Source organism: Mobula birostris, chromosome 32 (genome assembly GCF_030028105.1).
Source record: "Mobula birostris isolate sMobBir1 chromosome 32, sMobBir1.hap1, whole genome shotgun sequence".
Taxonomy (NCBI): Eukaryota; Metazoa; Chordata; class Chondrichthyes; order Myliobatiformes; family Myliobatidae; genus Mobula; species Mobula birostris.
In genome coordinates, this window is record NC_092401.1 from 16,423,164 (window position 1) to 16,439,132 (window position 15,969).

The following is a 15,969-nucleotide window of genomic DNA, read 5'->3' on the forward strand; positions in this document are numbered from 1 at the left end:
CTCCAACCTGCGTGTGGCTTCATCTTTACAGTGGAGGAGGCCATGGATAGACATATTAGAATGGGAATGGGGCGTGGAATTAAAATGTGTGGCCACTGGGAGATCCTGCTTTCTCTGGTGGACAGAGCACAGGTGTTCAGTGAAACGGTCTCCCAGTCTGCATCGGGCCTCGCCAATATATAGAAGGCCGCACCAAGAGCACCGGATGCAGTATATCACCCCAGCCGACTCACAAGTGAAGTGTCGCCTCACCTGGAAGGACTGTCTGGGGCCCTGAATGGTGGTGAGGGAGGAAGCGTAAGGGCATGTGTAGCACTTGTTCCGCTTACAAGGATAAGTGCCGGGAGGGAGATCGGTAGGAAAGGATGGGGGGGAACGAATGGACAAGGGAGTCGCGTAAGGAGCGATTCCTGTGGAAAGCGGGGGGGGGGGGGGGAGGGAAAGAATTAATGGGAATTTTGGTGAAAAAGATTTTTTTCTTTTAGATTCCCGTCATCAGTTAATTTTTGAATTTTAAACAATGGAAATAAGGTATTTTCATGGGTACAATTACATAAAATGTAATTTCACATTTACAATGAAGTTTTTATTTGGTTATGGTCACAAAAAAATGGGTCATTACATTGACTTTTTCCGATTTCTGGGCATTTTAGTTTGACACACCAATATCCAAACTGTTGTATTTGAATCAGTGTTCTTTTATAGTTTCAAAAGAATCAAAAATTAGTTGAACACATGCAAATTTAATAACTGACTAGTTATTATAGGTCTATTTTGTGTCACTGTAGTGCACTTCAGAAAAATACCTCAAACAGGACGAATACAAATTATTTGGGCTATAAAGGACCACTGAAACAATGACAATAATTTGGAATTGTACACAAAGAGACTATGAAAACATTGAAATTTCTGCTTTTGTTTCATCATATGTGGATGTGCTCATCTATATTTAGCACCAAAAATATTTAGAAAGTTAATTAAAATGGCAGTTTTCTCCCCTGATCAGCTGTCCGTGAAAATGCTTTGACAGGTCACACAGCATGTTTAATGATATCACAGTGGCAGGATTCCAGGGGAAATCCCTCTGATCTGACCCTTGACAACAATTGTGGTGGAAAAGCAAAAGCCTCAGAGATCTAGATGGGAAGTTTTCATTAAAAGTTGGTGATATATGTGCCACTGATGGCAAAGCAAAAGCCATTTTATCCCCTGTTGAGTTTCAGTAAACACCTCTACCTTTGTGCCCTATCAACCTCATAGCCAATGCAATTAAATATTTTCAGTAACACATTATATTGGTAGGTAGGGTAAAATGTTACAAGGTGCTACACTGGAACATAGTGTTAGGCTAATGTTTCCTTTCACACCCCCCACTATCCTTAGCTTCATCTCAGTTTCTTAATTTCTGCCATGTTATACTTTCTCCTTTACCCCCAGTAAGGAGAACATGCTCTGAGAAATAGGCTCATGTTCCAGGGTGCCGCTGCTTAGCCTCAATTCCCAATGAAGTAACCCTGTTGGTCATTGACAAGAGTGTAAATAAGAAGGGTGGAGGAGAACAAAACAGCAGAAATAATAAATATGGTTTAGCGGACACACTCTTCATTAATTTTTAAGGAGACTTTAATGTCCAAGAGTAAAATTGCATTAATGAAAGACCTCCACTTCCATAGAACAACTTACAATTCTGGGAGTACTAAAGTACTTTTACAACCAATGAAAAACATTGAAATTCAGTCAACATTATCAGGAATGGCAATGAAATACCATGTTGCAACCTCTTCTAAAATCGTATGCAACAATGAGCTGATAATCTATTTCAGGATGTCGAGTGGTCTTATAGTGGGATCCGGGATCAGCCATGATGGAATGGCAGAGCAGACTCGATGGGCTGAATGGCCCAATTCTGCTCCTATGTCTTATGATGTCTGCGGGAGATAATAGCAATCCAAAGTACAAGGTTTTCTCCACTACATTTCTTCTAAAAGTTTTACCTGTGTGGAAGAGTTAATGTAGATTCAGTTTGAAAGACAGTATCAGTAACAATGCAGCACTCAGAAGGTACTGTGTTAGGCTGGATTCCCAGGAATGTGACTTTAAGCTTTCAAGTATCGGATAGACGAGAGAGCAAGAGAGAGAGAGAAACAAAAGAGGAGGAGAAGCGGGTGGAGAGGGGGAGAGGAGGGGGGAGGAGGAGAGGAGGAGGAGGAGGAGGGGGTGGAGGAGCGGGTGGAGAAAGGGGGGAAGTGGAGAGAAGGACCTTCCTTTGTTATTATTCTGCGACAGGATTTTACCACAAAGCCAACTCAATATAAAGCATCACAAATCAAAGAAAATCTCACTCTGCCCTTTCACTTTACGATTTCCGTATGGGAAGGCTTCAAGGTATAAATGAACAAGCAGAGATTTTTGAAATACTTCACTGAAAAATTGGAACTGCAAATGTTAAAATGGTTGGGGTGCCATAGTACTATAGCAGTTAATATGATATTGCAGCTTGGGGCGTCGGACTTTGGAGTTCAATTCTGACACTGTCTGTAAGAAGTTAGTACGTTCTTCCTGTGAGCTCACAGATTTCCTTCTTGGTGCTCCGGTTTCGTCCCACATTCCAAAGATGTACTGGTTAGTAGGTTAATTGTTCGTTGTAAATTGCTGTGTGATTAGGACAATTAAATAGGTGGGTTGCCAACAGTACAGTTCATTGCGTTGGAAGAGTCTGTTGTGTTGTATCCCTCAATAAATAAATATGCACAAGCCTCAAAAATGTCCAAGGTTCTAGAAACACAAGAGATTCTGCAGATGCTGGAAATGCAGAGCAACACACACAAAATGCTGGAGAAACTCAGCAGGTCAGGTAGCATCTATAGAAATGAAAAAACAGTCAGCGTTTCAGGCTGAGACCCTTCACCAGGTACTAGAAGTTACTTTCAAGACAATCTAATTTCATTCCTAGGCTTTTGTAGCTTCTGAAAAATATACTAGTTTTGTTTAATGTTACCATTAATGACCATTCCTTCCCCAAATACCACCAGTTTCTTTTTGGTGATGTACCTTTGATGAATGCTTTTCCCAGTTAGGATGACTATTTTTTCCCCACAATGAATCTGTCCAGGAGATTTGCAAGAAAAAAAAAGAAGTTACATCACATTTCTGTGAAACTTCAATTTTTGACAAACTATAGACTAAGAAATAGACCATAAGCAGAATTAGGCCATTTGGCCCATTGAGAATGTTCCACCAGAAAGAGATTCCATGCAACGCAGCACAAGGTGCTCTGGCTGATGCATCACCAGTTTTTGATTCACTGCTATGGGGTCACAGGGTCAGTTCTGGGATTATGTACTGCCATAGATTTATAAAAAAAAATTGTTGAAGTTCAGCATGTCTAAAAACACATAATCAGCTGATGGAGGGATGGAAATCCTCGTGTATTCCATGTGCTGCTATGTCCGACTTTCCCATTATTACTGTCACGGTACCACCGAGAAAGGAAAAGAATGTGTCAGATTGCTAGACTGGAAACTGGATGGAAATAGCTCCATTATTGTCCAGCAATTCCTAAAGCAAGAGCTTGTTGCCACCATACATGTTTAACTAATTTTACCCTTTCAAATTCAGACTCAAAGTAGTTCTCTAAATTGTGCCGTTGTGAATACTGTTCCCCCACCCTCATCTCTCAGTCACCACCCTTCAAGGCAGAATCATCAAAAGTATTCTGTGACTAAATATACCAACAATTAATGGCATCACAAGCTTTAAATGCCATCCATAACTATCAATTTCCAGCAACAGGAAAGCACCTTTTACGCCAGTCTTTTCTAAGGCACTAAAACACCAGAAAATGCACAATTATCTCCCCAGAACATTCCGGATTTTCAATGCCATTCAATTTCTTTTTAATAATTTATATCGCTTTAATTTTTCCCTTTAAAAAATACGATCTTAATTTCTTCTTCATCAATGCAGATGTTTCATTTTGCTGTATTTCCCATACTGATAGTTGGTCCTCAGGCCTCTCCAGGTCACATATCTTCCTCCTATGATAGATTTGTGATGAAGGCAGCTCCTTTAGTGTGGGATCTGTGACTGAGTCAAGCCCACCCAGTGATTTAAAAACCTATTGCATAGTTTCACCTAAGAACAAAGACAAAGAAAAATGAGTACAGAAGTGTCAAAGGGAGCTTATTAACATAAGAAACAGTGGCAGACTGATTAGACAGCCCTTGTCATTCAAGAAGACAATCGTGTAATTCATAAAATTCATTAAAATTGTTGATTTTCCCATCCTCCGAATATTTACAAACCTGAGATCAACGGCTAAATAGACACACCCTACTGGGGTGGAGAATGCAAAAGGCTTATAATTCAATGCATAAAGAAATTTCCCAACAAAATTGCAAATGGTTAACCCCTTACCCGGAGGCCATGTTCTTATGTTCTGAACCTTACTTGGAGAGAGAGAGAAACTTCTCAGCATCACCAAAATATAGACAGACCATAGTCAAATGCTCTTTCCAACACACTTCCCTCATTCTGGAAATCAGCTTTAGCGAACTGATGCTGCACTGTTTCAAACTTTGAATATCTTAGAACCAAGACAGCTATGAAGGGGCTACTTTGGTCCACTGAGCAAATCCAATGTCTTATGCGCCTGCTCTTTCTCATAGCCCATCAAATTATGCTTTCTCGTGTCTGTCCAGTTCCCCTTTGAAAGCCCTGACTAACTTTGATTCTATCATCATTATAGGCAAGTGATCACAATCAATCTGAATAAACAAGCTTTTTTAACCTCTCTGTTTGTTTCATTTGAATGTGTCTACTGGTCCTTGAATCACTCATTAATCGATGAGTTACCTTATACATATAAAAACCGGTTAATTTTCTATATATCTACCATTTATGCTCCTATGAACAGCCCCAGATGCTTCTGTCTAAAGTTATAGTCAAAATCCCTCATTCACAAAGAGATCTTCTTTGCATCTTCCCTAGAATCTACACATTTTTCCCAGGGAGGTGGCTACAATTAGTCACAATGCTCTAGTTGCAACTCAAGAATGATCACCTGACCCTATGCTCCTGTAACATTTGGCTCTATCAGAGTCATAGAAAAGTACAGCACAGAAACTGGCCCTTTGGCCCATCTAGTCCATGCCAAACCACTTAAATCTCCTACTCTCATCGACCTGCACTGGAACCATTGCCCATCGTACCCCTATCATCCATGTACATATCCAAACTTCTCTTAAAACATTGAAATCAAGCTCGTATGCAGCACTTGTGCTGGCAGCTCATTCCACACTCTCATTAAAAGTTTCCCCTTAAACTTTTCACCTTTCACCCTTAACCCATGACCTCTAGTTGTCCCACCCAACCTCAATGAAAAAAAGCCTGCTTGCATTTAATCTATCTATACTCATCATAATTTTGTATACCACTATCAAATCTCCTCTCAATCTTCCAAGTTCCAAAGAATAAAGTCCTAACCTATTCAATCTTCCTTATAACTCAGGTCCTCTAGGTCTGGTACAACCTTGTAAATGTCAAGTTCAATTTACTACCTCATCTTGAATGCCGAGTGACTGAATCTTCTTGACCAACCTCCCATGCAGGAGCTTGTCAAATGCCTTGCTAAGATCCATGTAGAAAACATCCACTGCCTTGCCTTCTCAACTTCCCCGGTAACTTCCACGAAAAACTCTATAAGGTTGGTTAGACACAACTTACCACACACAAAGTCATGCTGACTATCCCTAATCAGTCCATGCCTATCCAAATGCTCATATATCCGGTCCCTTAGAACAACTTCCAATAACTTTCCCACTACTGATGTCAGGCTCACCAACTATAATTTCTTGGTTTATTTTTAGAGCCCTTCTTAACCAGCAGAACATCATTTCCTCCGGTACCTCACTTGTCGTTAAGGATGATTTAGATATCTCTGTTAGGGCCCTGGTAATTTTTGCACTTGACTCCCACAGGGTACGAGGGAACATCTTGTCAGGCCCTGGGTATTTATCCACCCTAATTTGCCTCCATACAGCAAGCACCTCCTCCTCTGTAGGGTCCGTGAAGTTGATGCCACTTTGTCTCACTTCTATAGTCTCAGTGTATCTGTTTTCTGAGTGAATACAGATGTAAAAAAAAATTAAGATCTCCCACATCTGTTTTGGCTCCATGCATGGATTACCACTCTGGTCTTCCAGAGGACCAATTTCGTTCCTCGAAATCCTTTTGCTCTTAACATATCTGTAGAATCCCTTAGGATTCCCCTTCTCCTTGTCTGCTAGAGCAACCTCATGCCTTATTTTAATCCTCCTGATTTCTTTCAGAATAGTTCCCTTGCATTTCTTATACTCTGTAAGTAGCTCATTTGTTCCTACCTGCCTATACTTGCCATACACCTCTTCTTTTCTCTTAACCAGGGCCTCAATATCACTTGAAAACCAAGATTCCCCACTCTTGTTATCTTTACCTTTCATTCCAACAGGCCCATACAAGCTTTATACTCTCAAAATTTCACTTTTAAAGGCCTCCCACTAAACAAGTACACCTTTGCAGGAAAACAGCCTGTCCCCATCCATACTTGTGAGATCCTTTCTCGTGAGGTCAATTTAGAATCTAAACCCATGGACCTGGCCTATCATTTTGCATACTTACTTTGAAATTATGATCACTAGATGCAAAGTGTTCCCCTACACAAACCTCTGTCACCTACCCTGCCTCATTCGCGAATAGCAGATCCAGTATTGCATGCTGTATTGGGACTTCTACGTACTGATTCAGGAAACTTTCCTGAGCACATTTGACAAACTCTATCCCATCTAGTCCTTTTACAGTATGAGAGACCCAGTCCATATGTGGGAAGTTAAAATCACCTACTAGAAGAGCCTTATGTTTTTTGCAACATCCTGTGATCTCACTACAAATTTGTTCCTCTAAATCCCTTGAACTGTTGGGTAGTCTGTAATATAGCCCGAATAACAAGGTGATACCTTTGTTTTTCCCCAGTTCCAACCATAATACCTCACTAGACGCTTTTTCTAGTCTGTCCTGATGGAGAACTAATGTGACAATTTCACTAACTAGTAACACTACCCCTTCTCCTTTAAACCTGCCTGGTCTGTCATGTCTAAAACAACGGAACCCCGGAATATTGAGCTGCCAGTCTAGTCCCTCCTGTAACCAAGTCTCATTAATAGCTATGATGTCATAATTCTATGTGTTGTTTCATACCCTGAGCTCATCAGCCTTTCCGACGTTACTTCTTGCATTGAAATATACACAGGACATTAGTCTTGAGTGCACCATGCTCAACCTTTTGATTTCTGACTTCTTCTGAGGTCTTAACTACACCTGTCTCCACAACATCACCACTATCTGTTCTGGCACACTGGTTCCCATTCCTCTGCAACTCTAGTTTATTTATGAAGCCTGGATGCCATACACTTAACCAATCACTTTTTCAACGAGTCCTCCATTTTCAAAGATGTGTATCGTTTTAGGTTAATCTTATATAATTGTGCCTTTAACAAATCTGTTCTGGAATATCTTCCTGAACTCAAACTTCTTCAAGTATCTAGTTATTTTCTTTCTGATTATTATTTCTAAAAACTTCCCACAGTTCAGTTCAAACTGATAGCCTGGGATATACTGTAGCTCGACGCCCCTAGCCGCACAAGGGCATTATACTTACTGTTCCTCTAGCACCTCTGCTGTATTTGAAGAAGAGTTAGCAGATGATGCAAGACCTATTTACAATCTGCATCTCTGCTATCCTCAGAAACCCATGATCAGATGTTTACTTCAAGCATAGCCATAATTGGTAGTATCCTTCAATTTCAAATACCTCTTCACTCTCCCACCCCCAACCTCCATTTTACCAGGGCATGAGCAATATACTTTTCTTTAGCAAAGAAAGAAATTAAAATTCCTGTCATTAACTAGGTCCACCTTTTCCCTTACCTCGGTCGTGTCTTTGGAAGAAATTTGTGTTCTTTTTGATGTCAAGCTCTATTTTCATATTTTCAGTTTATCTAGCTTATTTTCCTCTTTGCTTAATATATTAGTCTGGTTCTGGATCAAATTATTCACTTAGTATATATCATACATTGCTTCTTCATATTCCTGCTTTCCTTTGTCACCCACAGCTTTGATTTCTTACCTTTCCTCTTTGGTGAATGTAAAGCCTATTTCTCAAACATTTCCACCATTCTGTTAACATTTTAAACTCTATGCTTTGGTTCAACTTTATCTTGTCTTCTCATTCCATTGAAAGTAGCATCCTCCAACTGAAATTCCTTTGTTGAACATGGTTCTCTGACTGTTTTCCTGGTGACACATGCATATTTTATTTCCCAAACCAGATCAGGCAATGTCTCCATCCTTATTTGGCCTAAAACAGAAGGGCCAAAGAAACCCTTGTAAACTCATTCTATAATTTTCCCCCTTTCTCACCCACCCACTTAACTTTATTGCAAATGATATTGTGGTAACTGAAAACCAAACTTCATCACTACAAACCCTTCACAGTTTTGTAATTTCCTTATAAATTTTATGGCCTGTAGCAAGATAGTTTCTGCCTTGTTTGTCAGTTCTAAAGCAAATGGGCTCCATCCTTGAACTCTTAAGTCTGTCTTCTCTCTAGCACCATGATCAGGACATGAATCGTCCTGGTTTTAACTAATAGCAAATAAAAACACCTCATGGTCTATGGAATTTTATATTTCTCCATGGATGTCAATAACCATCAACCAAGCAGAATTGGCATTTTACTCCGAAGGCCACATGCCGCATTCTGAAAGTGAGCACTAAGCAATCCCATCTGATTGTTCAATGTACTGGATTGTAGCCCGACAGTGCTAAAAACCCTGAGTGGAAATAGCAATAACATGCAGGAGACAATGAAGGCATAAGGAAGAACAGGAACTTGTATTATCACATTAGCCATTTTGCAGAACCTCATTAGAGATTTCTGCCTCTACATGCCAGCTTTGTGTAAGTGTTTGCAGACATATTAAAAATGATTTGTAATTCAGCGTGAGCAAGGCTTGCAATAAAAAAACCTTCATGCAAATTTTTTGATTCTTTTGCTTCTTTACTTTCTATAACAATGGGAATGAAAGTATGTGGAAAACTGTAATGGCCAACAGGAAATTGTGCACTACAGATAGAAAATGGCATAACTGCTCAGCATATTCAGGATCGTCTGTATTATGGAAACAGTGAATGCACTCGTTGTCATCTTCCAAAATTCTATGCATTATTGAATGGTTGCTGGAGATTTGTAGATAGCAAATGCAACATCACTACTATTCTGGGCAAGGTGTTGCACTTTGTCAAATGAAAATAGAAAGGAAACTAGAAGTTGATGGGAGGCCCCATAACAGTATTGAGGTGCAGAAGAATCTTGTGGTCCAGGTCCATAGTTCTCTGCACTCTGCATGTGGATAAGGTGATAAAGAAGGCATATGAAATGCTGGCCTTCATTGTCGGGTGTTGAGTATAAGAGTAACGAGGTCAGTTATATCAGACTTTTGTCAGACCATACTTGGAGTACTGTATGTAGTTCTGGTTGTCCCATCACAGAAAGGACGCACCTTTTGGAAAAGGTGCGGAAGAGATTTACAAGATACTGCCTGGATTAGAAGGTTTGAGGTAAGGGAAAGGTTGGACAAACTTACGTTGTTCTCCCTAGAACATCGGTAGCTGAATGGAGACCTGATAGAAGTTTTTTAAATTACGAGAGGCATTGATAAGGTAGACAGTCAGAATCTTTCCCCAGGGTAGAAATTTCAAACACAATATCAAGAGAGCCTGCTTTTAAGGCTAGAGAGGAGAAGTTTAAAGGCGATGTGAGCGACAGGCTGTTTTTTTAATATGGAGAGCGGTAGGTGCCTGGAATAGGTTACCGGGTGTAGTAGTGGAAGCAGGCAGTTTGGCGGAGGTTAAGATTTTAGATAGAACATGAATATGACGAGAATGGATGGATATAAACGATACACAAGATAAGGCTATTTTGCTTAAATTGGCACTTCATCATGGGCTGAATGGTCTGTTCACTGCTATAGTACAGTACAAGCCCTTTGTGGGCTATGTCCTTATGAAAGCAGTGTAGAATGATACAGCACAAAATGAGGTCTTTCAGATCTCTCGTCTCACTTCCCTGATCTATTTCCATAGTCTAGAATATTTATCACCTTGTATTTATCAATTTCCTTTGTAATCCATCATTGAATTTGCTTCCCTTTCAGATAATGCATTCCAGATGATCACAATTCACAGTGCAACTCTCCTCGTATCATCTCTCTTGCACTAACCCACAGCCTTACAGTCATTACCCCTTCTGCCACTGAGAAACAGTTTCTGCTAGTTTACACTAGCAACAGCATCATGATTTTGTACAGTTCCAAATAACTATTTTCTCCCTAAGTACTTGACATTCTGTCCAAAATATGCTCAGAACCAACCACAATAATTCAGAGCACTCCTCTACGGCAGAGGGAGATCATGAGTTAATTATCATCATGCATCTGTCTTTGAGAAAGCAGATCACTACCTCTCTCTGCTCCAGCCTCTGACATTTAGGACAATGGAAACTATGAGTTATTTCATCCCAATGGTCAGAAGGGTTCAGTCAGACCAGAAATTTACTAGGGATTGCAGAATACATATGCAGGGCCGTGCACAGGAATATAATTATAACCCCATTAAAAGGGGCATGTTAAACTATGTACTTAGTTGTTTCAATAGTTTAATTAGAGTCCATGCTCATAATTGCTTACATCTTCAGAACCTTGGACAAACAAACAAAATTAAATAAACCCTTGATCTTATTTAATTTCTCTTTCACCTTACAAGAAACACTGAATACTAAACAGGAAATAAACATATTTCACTCTCACTGACAACAGGCTTCCCTGCTTTAGATTCCCCATATTTAGGATCTCATTCGAAATACTTATCCTTGGGTATAACTGGGCAATACTCCAGAATAATGGAAGCACAGTTAAATAGCCAAATGATTTCCTTGCTGATGAATCTTAATTGGTATTTTTGCTTCAACGATAGGAAAATGAAAAGAAGGGCACCTTTGCAGAGCACAAGGAAATAGAGACAACTTCAAATACAAATCAACAACTTTGAATACAGGAACAACCTGTTTCCAATATGGATGTTTTAAGTACTGGAGACTTTTTTCCCCAGTGCTAAATTTCAAAGACAGTTAAGAACACCCATATACTTCAGTGGATTCATGGCCTTGCTGACTATTATGACATAAACATCGCTCACTCGATTAATAAACAACAACATCATGCCTTGTCAATAAACAGGTTTATTCAATAGCACTTTTCCAGATCTTAGGATTTTCCAATGTTTTGCAGCCAGTGGAAAAAGTCCTTCAAACATATACTATTAGAATGCAGGCATCATAGCTGCCAAGTTCCACACAGCAAAATTCTAATAACTGAAGTGAAACAATGACCCGGATCCAAGCGTATTGGTGAAACAAGACAAACACAGCTCTGCTCTTATTCAAACGGTTTGAATGCAATCTGAGAGAGACTGTGAGGCACTATGTTATTATCACAGTGAAATGTTCGCCTACGCTACGAGCAATTATTTCAAAGACCAGACCATCTGACAGGAGCCAGGGAATGGAACAAATGTGATGGGATGTTAGTCTGCAATTTTTTGTATTAAATGTGTGTAGCTACACTGTGCTATTGCAGCTTTAGAGAGATTGCAGAAATGCTTTACCTGAGGTTTGCACTTTGACTTTCTCTGCACAGGCCAGGAACTTGCTGACATGATCTGTGCAATTCATAACCGATGACTGGTTCTGCTTCAAACACTGCTCAAAAGTCAAGAAGGGCTCGGCACATTCTGCACGGATCTTTTGAATAACTGGGCTGTAAGGAGATGGTTATCCGTTGTAAGATTTCAGAACAGAACAACTCAATCTTATGTTAGACTCTCAGAATATAAACATTATAACCAGATCTGCTTTGGAATTAAATGAAGACATCACAGTCCTACAAAATGCTTCAGTTGTTTCCTAAAACAGATAACATTACAGGTCTTCATATACGACCAGTTTTCGTTCAGAGTGTTCATCTTGCTTTAATTTCCAAGTGTATCCTGTTTTGTTTTGTGAGAATTCTTTTCTCAGTCTTGTTTTTAAAAGCCCCTGTGACTTACACCAATTGGATTCACTGATGTTTTCCTTCCTTCTCAGTGAACTATTTAAATTAAAATTTCACATAATTTCCTCTAATGCTTTCTTACCATCTACATATTGCCCCACTTTTTACTTGCCAAGGTGTTTCCACACTCCCACATTCTCCTGCTGCAGATAAACAAAAGTGTAAAGATGAATAGGGAGCTGGTTTCTGAACCCTCACGTCATGACCACAGTTCTGAAACTGTCACAGGTGGTTCTGGGCATGAGGTCCTTTAGTGGTAGCATTTAGATTCTGCAAAAATGCAGGTACTGGTACAAATGCAGACCCACTCCAAACTGGTCGGCTTTTGTCCTTCTGATCCAAACTCAGGCAGCACCTGCGAGCACAGATTTCGTCCAACAACTGTTCACGCATTTTTCGTAAAATCCTAAGTACAAAGTACGTAGCAGTTAAACTCCAGAAACTTAGTAAAAGGAGACCTTTGAGGTCTCTGCCATTCAGTTGGATCATAATTGATCTGCATATTGCCTCTATTTATTGGATTTAGTTGAGCCCTCAACTCAAAAATAGACTGGAATCAATCCCCAAAACTTCAACTGACCACCCAGCATTCTGAGGAAGTGAATTCCTGGTGTCCCATCTGTGGAAAGCGTGCTTCCTGATTTACCTCTACTGGAAAAACTGACTCTCATTGATGAAAATTAAGAAAACGTCAAATGCTCGAAATCTACAACAAAAACAGAAATTGCCTGAAATACCTAGTAGCTATGGCTGCATCTGTGGAAAGAGAAACAGATCTAATGTTTCAGGTTGAAGACCTTTCATCAGATCTGGGAAGGAATCATCAAAGGGTCCCTGACCTGGAACGTTAGCTTTTCACTTCCCAACGATATGGCTTGGTCTTCTATTTCCAGCATATTGTTTTTAATTTTGATTCACATTGATATCCAGTTCATTAAAAATGGTTAACTAACCATCTCACCAAACTGATGAAATTGACCACAGAACAGTAGCGCAGGAACAGGCCCCCCAGCCCTTGATGATAAGACATATAGATGGCTGTTGAGATGTTAAGCTCTTGCATGTGGAACGGCAATGAAACAGCAGCTCATGCTGAATGTGTGAAAAACAAGTTACGCCCAAAAATAGATAAAGAAGAACAAACTACAGAAAGTCTACGGGAAAAAGGAGCAACAACATCTTTAGAAGATGCAGGAAAATCTAAATCAAATTGGACAACAAATCAGCAGGTCTACACTATGAACACTTGATTCCACAGCATTAAGAGAAAATGAAGAAACAGTAAACCAGTTTCAAGAATGAGAAGGAATTAAGGACCAGACCAGCTACCTAAGCTGGTGTTTAATCTTCTCCCATTCTTGTTTCATCTTGGTCTACCCAAATGATCGTCCTCCTAATCTTTTATCCACAGTACAATTACTGGCTCTCAAGTGCACCCATCAACCGTCCCATGTAGGAATGCTTTCATCACTCTCAGTATAAAAGTGGTAACAACAATCTAAATCCTGAGTACTTTTCCTTGATCAATTGCAAATACTTATAACTGAAATATTTATTTTATTTAGTGAGATAGCACAAAGTAGGTCCCTCAGGCACCTTGAGCCTTGCCATACCAGCAACCTAGCTGGTACGTCTTTGGTCTGTGGGAGGAAACTGGAGCACCAAGGGAAAACCCACGCATTCCATGCAGAGGACGTGTACAGACGGCGCCGGAAATGAACTTCGAACTCCTGAATGCTCCGAGCTGTAATAGCATTGCACTAATCCATTTACATGGATTGGCCAACGATCACTACATTCAACTTAATAGAAATAGAAAACAGCAGACAAGCAAGATTTGTAAACAAAAAACAGAATTCTTTGCAGAGCTAACAGTTCATGGTTGAATGCAGTGGGTGTTGTGTCGTCAGATTTAGAAAAAAGAACAATAGAGTAAAAATAGGTTTTAAAGACCCTGTACAAATCTCTACATGGAAGAGAATTGAAGGCAAGAGACATTTCTTTGAAGAAATAACAGCAGAAACTATGATTTATGTAAGCAAATGACAGAGACATCGTTTGAATTATCTCAGATAAAGAAACAAAAGGAAAAATTAGATTGAGAAAATTAAAAAGGAATTAATATGAAGACAATATAAGGTTCTAAACAAGATAGCAGCAAATGCAGATCCTAAAATAGTTCCATCCAACTGGAAAACAGCAACTATAACATGACCACTCCAAAATAAAAACAGGCCAGTTGTGATATGTTTTTAGAAAAATTAATTCCACTTTAAGAAGGGATAACATGGTACTTGGAAAAACATTACATGACTGGGCAGAGTCCACAATGATTATCGGAGAATGACTCCATTTGGACCTGCCATGTTCATACCTGCTCTGTGGCAAGTGCACTCTCCGTTCCCTTCCGCAACCCCCAGCCTTGCAAACTCCTTCCTTTCAACACTTACTCAGCTCTCTTGTGAATGCTACAACTAATTCTGCCCCCCCAACTGCGTTTTCCACATCCTAACCACTGTTGTACGAAAGGATTGTCCTTGTACTAATTTTGATCATTTAGCCAGTTTCATTCTATATCACCAATTCCCCTAGATTCAGATTGCCTGATTCTTCATGACTTAATATTTTCTCTGTCCCTCACAACTTCCACTGTTTCAAGAAAACATTCAGCTTCTGTGTAGTCACATAACTAAAGTGCCTTATCCTTACTACCAGTGTCCATGGACCCTGGCTGGGCTTGTCAAGGATACATTAACACCCACCATTTTCCAACATGGAGGGAATATTAGAGAGAAAGGAAATCTGAGGTTTTCAGGACTGCCTGCCTCTCATCTCCTGCCTGGTAGTCACCTATTCCTTCTCTGACTGCCTTTACCTAAATTGTGAAGCAATCATCACAAAAGATGTGCTACAATCCGAGGAGAATGGATAGGTATTTCTGTGTTCATGAATCCAGGATAACGTGTAACCTCTCATGTCAGAGAATGGTTGCAGAGCACACCAACAGGTTAGGATAAACAGGCAGAGGTTGTGATCCATCTTGGGACTAAACTCAAAGAGGGGAAAAAGCCCTGCAACATAAAGTTAGGGAGCCAGGCTAGAATTTAAAGAGCAGGAGCTGTAAAGTTATCTAATCCCTAGATTACTTGTGGTGCTGCAGTGAATATTAGGAGGGGAGATCAGATGAATGCATGGTTGAATGGATAGTATAGGAGAGAGAGTATTGGGACTGATTTGGAACAACAATTCCAACAACCTTACAGCAAACTTAACAAGTGCTGTTAGGAAGGGTTTTAACCAATTTGGCAGAGAAATGGGACGCAGGGTAGACGTAGTCAATTATATGTGGTCAACCATGTCATCCCCAGAGGCAGAGCAGACATGGGCATGATAAGGCATATTGGAGGAATGCAAGGCTAAACTGCATTTAAATGCAAGTAGTCCAACTAGAATGGTAGAACTTTGAGGGGAAAAAACCTCCCCCTCCCCTCTTCTTCTATTCCCCACTCTAGCCTCTTCCCTCTTCTCACCTCCCTCTGGTTCCCCTCCTCCTTCCCTTTTCCTATGGTCCACTCTCCTCTCCTATCAGGCTCCTTCCTCTCAAATCCTTTATCTCTCCCACCCAACTGGCTTCATCCATCACCTTCCGGCTCCCCTCCTTCCCCTCCCCACATTTTTTATTCTGGCATCTTTGCCATTCCTTTCCAGTCATGAAGAAGGGTCTCAGTCCAAAACGTAAACTGTTTATTCATTTCCATACATGCTG

At 40.1% G+C, this 15,969-nt stretch overlaps 1 protein-coding gene across 2 annotated transcripts in view; it reads right to left on the reverse strand.

The window, feature by feature from the left end:
* Positions 1-1,605: 1,605 nt before the first annotated feature.
* Positions 1,606-15,969, reverse strand: part of LOC140191147 (coiled-coil-helix-coiled-coil-helix domain-containing protein 5) — a 28,033-nt gene continuing 13,669 nt past the window's right edge. For both annotated transcript variants that reach the window (XM_072248273.1, XM_072248274.1), the window contains exons 3-4: positions 11,758-11,909; positions 1,606-4,134 (exon numbers count right to left, since the gene is read on the reverse strand). In XM_072248273.1, coding sequence (XP_072104374.1) covers positions 4,118-4,134; positions 11,758-11,909 — 169 coding nt within the window. In that variant the 3' untranslated portion in view covers positions 1,606-4,117. The remainder of the gene's footprint in view (positions 4,135-11,757; positions 11,910-15,969) is intronic.